Here is a 13,440-nt window from a genome sequence, read left to right as displayed (position 1 = left end):
GCAATCAATAAACAATACTGCAGGTCCTGGTTCCTTCCTCCTCAAAGAATATACATAACAATATCTTTGAGTTCTTTTGCAGGAACTAAGGGCCCTCCCAGTTGGAAGATGGTAGTTGAGCACAAGATTCCTGGAACACAGCCCTGTTATCTCACCACCAACCAATGTGAAGAAAGTCACACACCCTGTAGCCCTCACTCCAAATTTTGCCTATTAAAAACTTCTCCCCAAAAACCGCTGGGGAGTTTGGGTCTTTTGAGTACCAGCCACTCATTCTCTTTGTGGTCTTGCTGTAAACCTTTCTCTGATCCAGACTCCAACATTTCAGTTTGTTTGGCCTCACTGCGCTGGGCACACAAACTTGTGTTCAGTAACAATAACATTGGCCTTCTTGCTGTTGCTAAATTGCCAAGTTCCCTCAGAACCTTTATGCTAGTTGCACCTTCTGCTTGAACGCTGTTCCTTAATCCAGTCCTCACTCCTTTGTTTATTCAGGCATCTATTCAAATGCCAGCTCTTGAGGGAAGTCTTTCCTGCACTAAAGAGACAGGAGGGAAGGGGACAGGGCACAGCCATTAAAGGAATAACAACACAAATTAGCACCAAGATGGCGAAAAACAACTCCCAGAAGACCTGAGGCCCAAGATGGTGGGAGATTTGACTTGCAGTACACTTTGGGCCTTATTACACCCTCATTGTAATATACTAGTATGGTAAATGGCACTCCCGCAGGTGCCATGACAATTTCGAGACTGACCATAAAAGGTCAGAAAGTGGGCGGTGGCCCAATTCCTGGGGATCCCACCTCCTTCCCCAAAGTAGTTGGAATAATCTTCCTACTCGATAGCATATGAAATTACTGAGCCCATAAAAACTAACGCTGTACCTCATTGTCAGTCTCTCTCTTGCCTTCTGAGACAGCCCACACTATCCACGGGGTGTGCATCTCTCTGAACACATCTACTTCTTACTCAATTGCGTCTCACTCTTGAATTCTTTTCTGCGTGAAGCCAAGGACCCTCACTTGATGGGGTGCATCCCAGGGACTGGTCTGAGACCTGGGACATGGCCAATCTCTCATGCCCCATTCTTTTCTGTATCACTACCCTGTTTGAAATCACTTGCTTCTTTATTACTTTCTCTTTCCCTTTTAATGGCCTTACTGAGGTGTATTTTACATGTCATAAAATTCACCCATTTCAAGTGTACAAGTCATATTAGACTCTATGGAAATAAAATAGTAGTTCTCAGTCTAGCCTACTTGTAAGTAAGTGTGAATATGCCCAGAGCCCCTCCGGTGGAAGCACCTTATGTGTCTAAGTTTATACAATACGCTATTATACTATTGCTGGGTACATTTTGGTTCTCTAAGTCACCTCCGTCAGACTCTCCTGGCTAAGACATTCTGGTCTGAGAACATTCCTAAACCCAGTATTGTGTAACCATACCAGGAATCAGTTTTCTAGATCTTTGGGAGTCCTGCTAACAAGCCTTTAGACCAACCACAGAGCTATCCTGAAGTAACGAGCCAGTAAGTAGGAAATATTTTAGAAGCTGGACACCCATAAAGAATGGCAGATTGGCAGAAAATATCCATAATTACTCTTACCCTAATTCCATGCTTGCTTTTTTAAAGGCTAGTGGTTCCTACCCATTTGTGAGGGAGGAGGGTGAGTTGGCAGAGTAAACATCCAAGGAAACCTAATGACTTTCTCCTTCCCCCCGAAATTCATAATCTTGCATTTCAGAGGCTTTGAATGCCTGTCACGTCCAGAGTCAGAAACTTCCCACCTCCAAAACAAGCGTATCAAAAATAGCCATTTTGCCAAGTATCAACTTTATTCCCTAATGGCAATTAAATTCTTTTTATATTTTGTTTAATGGAGTGGTTGGGATGCTAACGATGGTAGTAGCTATATACTAAGAGTTGGAAGTAGCGGTGGGGATTAATATTGTGAACTGGAATTAACTTTAGACAATCTTTGATGGGTAAAAAGAACACTTGATAGAACTGGAACACGTCAACCCACACGTAACGTAGTGCTGTGTTGCTACTCATCTTTTATTATAAAATTCTAGCCAGAGCTCAAGTAGAGACAGCTCAAAATAAAACGGGAAAAGGAAAGATTGGGGGAGGGAAACAGGTCAAGTGGCAGACTGCATGCTTAGCATGCACCAAGTCCTGGGTTCAATCCCTAGTACCCCATTAAAAAATAATGTAAATATAATAAACAAAGAAAAGGAAAGACTAAGGCTAAAATCAAATAGCTGACAAGCAAAATGGCATTAAAAACGAATAAAAGAGAGAAAGAAAAGAGAACAGGAGAAAGAGATTGGCAAGTGAGATACAGTAAGCCTCCTAAATGAACAAACTCAGAATGAAAGTGAAAAGGGAAAAACCAAATGGAGGGGCGGGGATTCTGTAACCCCAAAACAAGAGAACAAAGGCAGATTAATCCCAAACAATATCAAATCTAATTTAAGCCAAAGCTAAAACTCTGGAAAAAAAGATTAAAGGCAGGGAATTTTCCATTTTTATTAAAATCTAAATTTACAGTAACAGAAAAACAAGGCAGACAGTAAGTGTTTATTCAAAAGATGTCCCTTAGAAACAAAGTGCAATTATGAAAAGCAGAGGCTTATTTACAAGGAAAAGAGCAATGCAAACCTGAGCCAAATCAGGTTTAGATGCAAGGCACATTCTCCCTCACCTTCTTGTTTTAAAGGGGCAGCAGGTGGCATTATCTATTTGTCTCTATTCCTAGTAGCAATCAACAAATAGGATGGGAAATAACCGAAAAGAAAAAGAAAAAGAAAAAGAGAAAGACCAAATTCTTCCTTTCCTACTAAAAAATGTGAGGATTTCAAGGATCCTTGACAGCATTGACCTCTTTCATTAAATCAGCACACTAGTTTGCTGATGTGAAACAATCTCCAAGATATATTAAAACAAAATAAAATAGCCAGGTGCAAAACGGTATGTATAACATGCTAACTTCTGTGTATAATAATAGGAGAAAAAAAATAAAGATATGTATTTTTTAATTTATTTGTATTTTTATAAAACCTGAAAGAATGCACAAGAAGCTAATAAAAGTGGTTCCTAGTGGGGTGGGGAAGGAAGGGCAGATGGAAGATAGAATTAACGTGAAATTTTTCACTGTATACATTTTACGTTACCTAATTTTTTAACTATGTGATGATATCACCTATTCAAAATTTTAATCTAAAGAAAGAGAGAAAACTAACTTAAATGTATATTTTCATTTCTAAATTGCTTACATTCTTACCTTTATGTTTTATTTTATAACAGCATTTCCTTTCAAACACTACAAAAGACCTCAACTTGATTAAAAATAAAATACTTCACACCACCAATTATACTATTCTACACAGCTAATTTGAGGGGAAATTAAGTCTACCATCAAAGCAAATCTCTCTGCTTCTAATTAGGCTTAGGCTTCAATCCATCAAAATACTGCAGTGTGATTTTCACCAATCAGTCCTTAGTTTAAAAGCCTTCAATGGCTGACCATGTGCCTAGAAAACAAGGTTCTTACTTCTCAGCCTGAAGTCAGAACCGGAAACAATCTAACCCCTCTCCACCTTATCGCCAAGTGCTCCCATTCATGATTTCTTCAATTTAGCTATTCCAGTCTGTTCAGAGACTCCTGCATGAAGCACCTTCAGCCACATCCTCTTCACCCATCTTGCCTGTAAAGCCTAACTCAAGTCCTGCCTGTCCCTTTCCCGCTCCCCATCCTCTGCAGTTTATGTTATCATTGGCACTTAAGCATATGCTACTTCTCACACATTATTGTATTCCTCTTTCAAAAGCAATTTTTTTAAACAATGACAATACAACACATGAAAAGAGAAAAAAAACATGAACACAAAGTGTTTTCAAGTTTTTTAAAAAAACAGCTTTACTGAGATATAATTCACGTGCAATAAGTCATACCCCCTTGAAACTAGAATTCTAGTTAATTTAGAATTAATAATTATTACCTACAATTAAATGACTATTACTTGCCTGTAGCTAATTTCCCTGTCACAGTTTAGTTTGTACTAAAGAATATACAATTTTGTAATACAGCATTGTAAATCAACTATATTCCAATTTAAAAAAAATTTAAAAATAGATAAACAAGGTCCTACTGTATAGCATAGGGAACTATATTCAATATCTTATAATAATCTGTAATGAAAAAGAATATGAAAAATATACATGTATATGTATACTTGAATCACTATGCTGTACACCAGAAACTAACAATACATTATTAATCAACTGTACTTCAATTAAATAAAGTAAAAAAAAAAAAAATACAACTTTGTTCTGTTACCATGGCTGTATATTTAACACCCTAACATGAATTCAGTAATATATACTTGTATAGAGGTTTTTTTAGACTCTTGAATCAGGACATCAAATGCATAAATTTCTTCATGAATCTAGTATTCTATTATGAAATACATGACACCTTTTATACCTCAATAGCTAGAAATGCCCTTAAATTTTCCACTCAGGTCTCTCTGCGACATATTTTTCAGGTGGCACCTTTCTGGTTCCTGATCCATCTCACCAGAGGCAGATCGGGGGTAAGAAAGCCAAGCACCAAACGCAGCCCTCATCTAACTTCCAAATACCCATCTGCTATGTCCTCATGTCTTCTGCTCTAGTCATATCTGTTGTGACAATGACCCATGGACATGCTTAGTGCTTTTCACATTCCTGTGCTTTGGCTCACTGATAGGAAATCTTCCTTTTCGTCCTTTAAGACTAAGCTCAAAATTAAACAACCTTTCTTGCAATAACCAATCCTCATAGTCCCGTGTATGCAGTTTGTCCTTTGGGCTCACAAAACATGTGACCCGTACCTATTTTATACCACCTTCCTTATATTAACAGTTACTAGCTTTACAAATGTGTATCTCTTTAGATTGTAGGGCACTTGAGAGGAAAAGACTATTTTTAATATTCTCAATTTTAATGTTTTTGTAGCTAGGAGTGTTATACAGAGATACTCAATAACCTGATTAAAAAGAAACATCTCTAATTGTGAATCACTATATTGTACACCTGTAACATATAATATTGTACATCAATAAAAAATGAATTAAAAATGTCTGTAAGCCACCTCATTAGATGGACAAGTTACAGTTGTGTACATTTCTAAAGGACACCGTCCTCCCTTCTACACCGGCTCTCTCAGACAAATGACAGATGCTGACAGATTGTCAGGTAGGGTTTTAGAGGCAGTCGAAGGTACAAAGAACTGATGAAAGGAAGTGTGGTTAGTTATAGGGCCACACCAGGATGCTCTTTCTTTGTGCTGGGCTCAGCTAAGTAGGTCAGTTACCAAAGGATGATTTGAAAGAGTTGTCAAAAGCTTTCCTTCAAAATGCCTCTTCTTTATAACGCTGCCACTAACTGAAATGTTAACCACTCTTAGAGGCTCACCCAGCTTTCTCAGAAGGCAAATAGGCCTGGGAGGGTAGTGTGGTTTTCAAACATGCCAGCCAGCTGAATGCAAGTTGATAAGCACAAACTGAGCAGTGAGCCAACAAACGGCAATGCCTGGACACACATCATGGGGAGGTTCTGACCAAGCACGGCGAAGAGAGACTAGAGCCAGGAAGAAAGCAGTGAGGGAAGAAGGTGCTCCAAGAGAAGCCGAGTAAGAGCAGACTCCACGGGTTGTCTGGGGCTGGCAGGACTAATTGGCCGTGGAGTGGTGGCAGCAGAGGAAGGGCTATTTGCTGCTGCACTGTCAGAATGGAGGGAAGGAGTATGTGGCTGCCCTTAATCATGTCAGACGTTGAAGTGGGGGACTGAAGGAAACCAACAGGAAATATAACTAGGGCTTAACAAGAAAGTGCAGCTATGGAACAGAAGCTGAGACCAGCGCACAAATTCAGATATCCCTGAAGGAGAGTAGCCAGCGGGGGAAATGACTGCAAAGCAAAGGGACAGGGGCAAGACGGGTCTGCAGTGGGGGGATGTGGCCATCAGGTGCCGGAAGTTAGCCCTTCCTCCCTTATATTCTAACACTTTCTCTTCCTCCTTTTTGCCTTTCCTTCATCCTGTCCTGCACCACATACCTCCTCATCTCAGCTCTCAGCTGTCTGAGAGGCAGTCAGTCAAGCAGGACATGGGGTCCCACCGCCTTTCATTCTAACCTTAATAGGTTCCCCAGCCTTACTCCAGATTACACAAAAACGAAGAAATTATTTCATCTTTCTTTTTATTCTACAAATATGATAAGTATAAACATCCAAAAGGAATGGGCTGTCCCTTGTGTGGTCTCCAGTGCTTTGGGGAGGCAGAACCGAGCCCCCAGGAATGTGAGAGGTACATCTCCGAAGAGCTAGTAGTAGTTACTGCGCAGAATTCAACGGCTCAAGTCAAATCCTGGGCATGTCCCCAGGTGTGTGGTAGGGCTTGGGCTCCAGCTCATGTGGACGAATAGGGGTGGAAATTATTTGAGATGACAACTGAGCAAAAGAACACCCAGCACTAGAAAGTTCTGCTGGGGGAGAAGTAGGGAAGGTGACGAATGGGGATCCTCCTCTTCTTTCTGCCACCATCTCAGGGTAGAGGCACGTGACCCCAGAAAGAGGCTGAAGTAGGTAGCAGTTTCTTGGCTCCCATAAGAGAGAGGCCAGACCACTCCAGGGCTGGCTAACTGGCCTTGCCAGGCAGCGGAATACTGGCCACAAGAATGGAGACAAACTGTTCCAGTTTCTGTGCCGCTTGTTTCCCGGCCTCTAGGACTTCCTCGTGGTTAGCCTTCTCCTGGTTTTCATAATCTAAGATGGCCTTGTTCGTGATGAGGGAGAAACCGAAGACCCGCAGTCCGCAGTGCCTCGCGACGATCACTTCTGGTACTGTGCTCATGCCTGACGTGGAGAAGGAAGGAAACCAATCGTCAGGATCCACAGGCGACTCTTTTCCTCACCCGTTAGCCTCACCGCCACTCACCACTTCATCGACAATTTCACATCTCAAAAAAACACCCAAAGAAGCAGCTAAATCATTCTCGAGGTCAGGTTGTTCTGTTGCCTTAGAGAGGTGTGCCTTAGAGGGTCTTACATATTTTTATAAATATTACCATTGCAACACTTTATTTCTCTCTGTTTGTGGTCATACTAAAGTCAGTTCTAATAATGCAGTTCTATTTTCCAGCCAGGGGTACAGAAAGTAGCTACAAAGATATTTGTTAGAATAATCTTTAGAAACAGTCATCAAATCATAGAAAGGTCATTAGCATTACAGTGGTTAAAGCCCTTGGTGCTGGATGGTGCATCTATGTTACAACACACCAAACCTCCCACCACATTTAAAGTCAGTTTAATTCAGTCTTCCCTTAAGTCAGATCGTCTTTCAATTTACCATCTTCTACTCCTTCCTATCCTTTGTTACCAGAACCCTCCCTCTTCAAGCCTCCAGCCAAGTTCCCCTTCTCACCAACGGCATCCGCCCCCAGCTTCTGCAGCAGACGACACTCTGCCACAGTCTCGAAGCTGGGGCCCGCCACCATCACATAGGTGCCTTCCTGTAACTCTCTCTGCTCCCCCATTTGTTTCCAGGTACTGTGAGCCTTCCGCCTCATATCCCGGTCGTACGCATCAGACATCGCAGGGAAACGAACTCCAAACCTAGGGCACAGGATGGATTATCCAAGATTAATGGATTACAGTGAGCTCTCTCCTCACTCGCAGACAAGTCCTTAAAGCCAACCCATTTATACACAAAGGAGCAGGACAGGTACCTTTCCTCATTGGGCCCTCGGAGAGGGTTCTCACCACAGAGACCAGGTAGGTTGATGTGATCGCGGATCAACATGATATCTCCAACTTCAAACTTGGGGTTGAGCCCTCCAGCTGCATTAGTGACCATTAGGGTGTCCACACCCAGAAGCTGGAAAACCCTCACAGGGAATGTCACCTTAGAGGCAAAAGATAAAAGATCAGAGAGTGTTCTTAAAAATTTCATCAGTCAACTCCTGCAGATGAGCGTGACCTACATCATGAAAGAAGAGAAAGGAGGGAACCAAAAATCTACCTTGCCCAAGTAGGTAGGTAATAAAATAAGATGGAGAGCTCTCTTTCCCTTCTTGCAGACCCAGCCAGGCTTGTGCCCCCGATTTACCTTCCAGAGTGGGTAGCCTTCATACAGGTGGAACCTGCCCTGCATCATCACACAGGCTCTGCCATTCAAGAACCCAAACACCAGTCGACCAGCATGACCGGGCACTATACAAAAAAGGAAAGGAAATGAATGGAATGATGCTTTCATACAATGCATATCGACTGAGCACCTCCCATCAGCCAACTCACTGTGCTCAACATGTGAGGGTGTCATTAACCAAAAGAAAACATTATCATCTCCACTCTCAGAAAGTTTAAGTCTGATGGGGAGACAGAAATTAATCATAAAACTTACATGTAAGTACATCCTGAGATTAGAGCTATGGGGGTAAGGATGTTCAATGTAAACATACATCAATTTCTTTTTAAAGAAATGTCAAAAGAATGAGAAAGCCACAATGCAAGAGAATAAAAATGAGTAAGAAGTAAATGGGTAATAATGAATGCAGTGTTATAATTATAGGCTTCTTTTCCAAAATTCTCAACATGTGTATTTGTATTCATTACCCTAATGAAACTATACGCCTCCTCCTCACTCCTGAAAGGGAGCTCATGGTATATTGAAGCTTCCTAAAGAAGTTACAGACAAGGGAGAAAGGGGCTGAGGTCAGACCCATACAAATCTCCTCCTTTTTGACCCACAAAACAGTCCTGTGGGAATACAAGCCCTCAATGGGGCATGCAGGGGCGTGAGAGTGCAAAGATAACTCCTCACACAGACACAGTAACCATTACTACCATTTCCCTTATCTGGCATTTCTCCTTTAATGGACATGGCCAACCTATCCCTCAGGGAATGGATGGTCTGGGAGAGGGACCAAAACCAAGGAGAGTTGAGGGATACTCAGAGGTTGAGGAGCTTATTAAAAAAAAAAAAAATACCAGTGATAGAGCAGGGAGGGACACAGTTAGGAAAACCCAAATGGAGTATAAAAAAATTAGTTGATAAAGTTTAAAAAAAATTAATCCACTTATCACTTGGTGCAGTGCCCTTCTCACTTGGGGTAGGAGTGGCAGGTGGAGCCAATGTCCCTACTATCTCCCTTAGAAAACTTTGCTCTCCTTTCTCTCTTTTTAATATTTCCTTCTCCAACCCCCATTCCCTCCTGCCTGCTCTAGTCTCCCAGTTTTGCTCCAAGGGGTTTGGGGAAAATACCTGTTCAAAGTCTTAGCTCTCCAGGGAAAAGAGGAAGGAAGGTAGAAACTTGGAAAATTAATAAATAAGCCAAGGGAAGTTAGTTATCTGAGAAATTAATAAGTAAACCAAATAAACTACCCTTGCCCTTCACTTGTCCCTGTTTTACCTGTCCCTTTTCTAAGCCTTGGCCTTAGAGCTTTAGGCTGCTGGGTATACTGTTCTCAGATCCCACAGAACTGCACTGTGCAGAGGGGGCCTGTCCCCCTCCAAAGGGTCAGTGAGAATCAGGTCTTGTGTATTCATGTATTATCTGGGTACTTGTCTGCGAGAACATGGCAGTCAACACGTGTTCATTTGTTGCTGTGACCAGTGTGTGCTTTATCCCAGGTCTGGAGCTAGAGCTGGAAAGACTGGGAATGGCAGGGACACATAGGAGAGGTCTGATTTTGTCCTGGGAGGTTACAGGCACTGCTTTTTCCACTTAAGCTTTGGAATAAAAGAAATGAGACGGGTTTATGAGAATGTGGTGACCATGGCATGTGTGGGGAAAGAGGGTGTGGGGGAAGTATTTCAGAGCTTAAGGAGTTGAATCATTAAGGCATAGGAAATATGGCATCATTTAGTATCTTGGACACACACACGCCCTGTCTGTTACAAAATTTCTACCGGGGGATTTTCCCTCTAAAGTCATTCTGAATCTTGGTGGGGTTTCCCTTCTCTTACAAGAGTTGTCTCTAGTCAAATGCTACAGAGGATAACCAGAAGTAGGCAGCTGTAGAAGCAATACCCCCCCCCAGTAGAATCCCATCAATATCCCTCAGTCCCATCCCTCCTCCCCCTTGCCAGTACCTGTACTTCTAGGAAAGTTTGGTATCTCCTTGTAGTCAAAGATCTGGGTCTGAGTTAATCTATCAGTCAGACCTCCTAACCCAGAACCACAGATCACTGCCACTTGAGGTCGGTGCTTGGTGTGAGACAGAAGCCATTTGGCAGTGGTCTGATAATCTTCATATGTGAATCTAGGGGGGGAAAAAAGGAAAATCAAGGTAAGTTTCACTCCCATCCCACGGGCATCATAAACTAATGACCTTCAGTGTAGAAAGGCTGAAAGGGGTATCAAGGAGACAGGGGACCGAGAAGCTGGCCAAGGAGCTTCCCAAAAGGAGGCTCTTCTCTCTCAGAAGAGGCCACTCTAAGCTCACCTACTCGCTACTCCTCTTTCTGAAAGTCTGATGCAAAACTCCAGCCTCATTCCAGAGCCTGGCAAGTTAACGATGCTTATGTTTCCACCACCAGCCCCAACCCCAGTTTTGCTACTGGCAGGATGAATATGTCTCCTGTGACAAAGATTTAGAGAGAAAGGGGTTATAGTTTACAGAGAAGTACAGTGAAATAATCACATCAAGGAATGTTAAAGGGCTGGGCCAGAGGATGAAAGATAAGGAGTACACTCAAAATGGAATTAAGACCTTTAGGGCAGGGACAGACCCAATACAATCCTCCTTAGTACCCTACCTATCTGCTAGAAACACTTAAAATGTAATTAATTACCCTGAGGGCAGAGATAAACCTAATTGCCTTTTGGATCCTTACCCTCCAGCAGTCAGACAAATAATAAGGGCTAATCAATGTTTTCATTGACACACACACACACAAAAGCCATATGAACATTCCTAGTAGAGGTCTATGTGCCAGTTAGTTCCCCGGTATCCTTAATTCTGTGATTCCCTGGACCCACACAGATCCTTATCATATGGAATTGCAAGGGGTATTCAAGACTAGAGTCTAAACAAGATACTACACAAAAAAAGCAAAAACCCAGGCCACTACTCTGGGTGTCAGTGGCTGGAGCAGAACTGACTGCCCATGTTTCTCAGCAGCAGTTTGTGAAAAATAGACTCTGGAGCCCACCCCTGCAGATGGATAATTCTGGAGAGAGGCCTGGAATCTCCAGTCCTTACAGAAGGTGTGCCTCAGGTAATTTTTTTTTTTAATTGAAGTATAGTCGGTTTACAACATTGTGTTAATTTTTGGTATACAGCATAGTGATTCATTTATACATATATATGTGTGTGTGTGTATTCATTTTCATATTCTTTGTCCTCAGGTAACTCTGATTCATAAATTCACAGTTTCTGGTCTAGCAGGAAGCAGAACTCAACCTGGATTCTAGTCCCAATTTTGTCTTTTTAGAAAAGTAACTTGTGCTTCAAATTCTTTCCTCAAGTATAAAGCAAGGGAATGTAATCGACCTCACCAATCCTATAGGCTCAGTTAGAAAATGAATTAAAAACTTGCTCACAAGCTCAGAAGATCTTTGACTCCATAAATCATGGTTCAGGTCCACAGCACTTGAGCCTTTTCCCTGACTTTTCTCCCCCGCTTGTGTTTTCCTCCTTGCCTTTTCCTATCTTTCCTTCTCTTTACCAAGGGCCAAGGATCTTTGCCCTTCAGAGATCTAAAGACTTACACTTACTCAGAAGCCAGATATCCCCAAGAATCAGCTGGGAATTTTTCTCACAATTCCAGCCCAGTTCTGTCACACCTATCTGGAAAAACCAAGCGTGGGTGGGGGGAACTAAGGTGTGACAGAGCTGAATACAATTAACCAAGCTTCCAGAGGAAACCTTTTTCTTCAAAAGCAGTGTCTTTGAAACCAGATGACTACAGTACACCAGGCTACCCTCTGGGAAGTAGCTATGTAAGAGATGAGGAGGGGGAAATAGACCTGAGGTCACTGGATGATGGAGGAGAGAAGCAGTGAGATGGTAAAAGTTAATCAAACAGCATCCCCAAGAGGTGCAAAGTAAATGAAAGAAGTGTGAAGCTCTGGCCACCCAGCACCTCTGGCCACCCAGCACCTCTGGCCACAGCTTACCCTCATTGGCCATCAGTCTCCCAAGAACTTTCTCAGTCCCTGGGCACCCCAAAACCACTGTGATCCCTAATGCTGGAGATTTAGGCTAGGATTTCCAGGACCAAAGCAGAAATGAGCTTTCCAAGATGGGGTGAGGGAACAAGGCAGTGTCTGTTGCCCAGATCAACGAAAAAGAATTTCCTTCTCTCCTAGGAGACTCCATCCCCAACTTAATTGGACCTCTAACTTGGATGGAAGAGAGGTGTTGGTAAGGGAGGTAAGCAATCTCTCTTCTGAAGGAGGAATCCTAGATACGGGCACAAAAGTATCACGCGGCTTTACATAGACTCTAGAACAGGAATCCGTGATGAGCACATGGGTTGAGAAGACCTCTTCCTGTAGGGGTGGGGGTGGGGTGGGGGTGAGTATGCTCCCTCTACACTCACACATCAACGTGCGCGTTGGCACGCATACGTGCGCGCGCGCACACTCACACCCCGGCCCCTTTTACTAGCAGACTACGCTCTACTAACCTGTCCCCTTCCTGCTCTGGTGGCGCCACTTCGCCGGATTCCCGCGCGCGCCCCTGCCAGCGCTGGCCGCTCCACTGCTCTGTCGCCTTGCCCCTGACACTAGGCTCCGAGCCGGGCCTCTCTGCATCTTCCGGGCACTCGCTCTCCCTCCCGACCCCCTGGGGGCCCAGAATGCTGGGTTTCCTGGTCTCGAAGACAACCATTTCCCCTCCCCAGTGGCCCCCAGGGTTCCCTGGGCCTGGTGCCCGCCTCACCCGATCTCCATTGTCCCGCCGACGCCCTTTCGAAGAGTTTGCCCTTCTCAGCCAAGATCTGTTCAGTAAACTCAGCCGCTGTTACCCGGTGCACTCCACACAGCGCACTGGTCGCACCGCGCTGGCTTATATACCGCCAGCGCCGGAGTCCCCAGCCAATGGCAGACGAATACGCAGCCGGCCCATCTCCATGGTGACGTGCCCTGACTCAATTGCCCCAGGCTAAGCTGTAAACCTAATCTGAGTTCTTCCCAGCTGCTTCACCTTTCTCGAGCCCCACCCTACCCCCCGGGTGTCGGGGGAGGAGGGGAGCATCCAGCGTTTGGCCTCGGCACCCATTGCTTACAGTAGGACCGGAGTTTCCAGCGCGGAAACCTGTGAGGGAAGACGGCTAGAAGTCGGGAGGAGAGCTCCCGAACCATCTAACTGCAACCGCATTTCTGGTTGTGCCTACAGCAAATCGTGAGAGATTTGAAAAGAGAACATATTAAACCTTAGGTCGCG

The 13,440-nt window shown here is 43.7% G+C and overlaps 1 protein-coding gene across 1 annotated transcript; it reads right to left on the bottom strand.

Moving 5' to 3' along the window:
* Positions 1–3,898: 3,898 nt before the first annotated feature.
* Positions 3,899–13,080, bottom strand: PNP (purine nucleoside phosphorylase). The gene is made up of 6 exons (XM_006218132.4): positions 12,937–13,080; positions 10,142–10,311; positions 8,156–8,259; positions 7,776–7,951; positions 7,472–7,662; positions 3,899–6,903 (listed from the first exon to the last, which is right to left on the bottom strand). Exons 1-6 carry the CDS (start codon positions 12,945–12,947, stop codon positions 6,686–6,688), a joined length of 870 nt encoding a protein of 289 aa, XP_006218194.1. The 5' UTR covers positions 12,948–13,080; the 3' UTR covers positions 3,899–6,685.
* Between the last annotated feature and the right edge of the window lie 360 nt (positions 13,081–13,440).

Source organism: Vicugna pacos, chromosome 6 (genome assembly GCF_048564905.1).
Source record: "Vicugna pacos chromosome 6, VicPac4, whole genome shotgun sequence".
Taxonomy (NCBI): Eukaryota; Metazoa; Chordata; class Mammalia; order Artiodactyla; family Camelidae; genus Vicugna; species Vicugna pacos.
The sequence above is the reverse complement of the archived record's forward strand: the minus strand, read 5'-3'. Positions and strand labels throughout refer to the sequence as shown.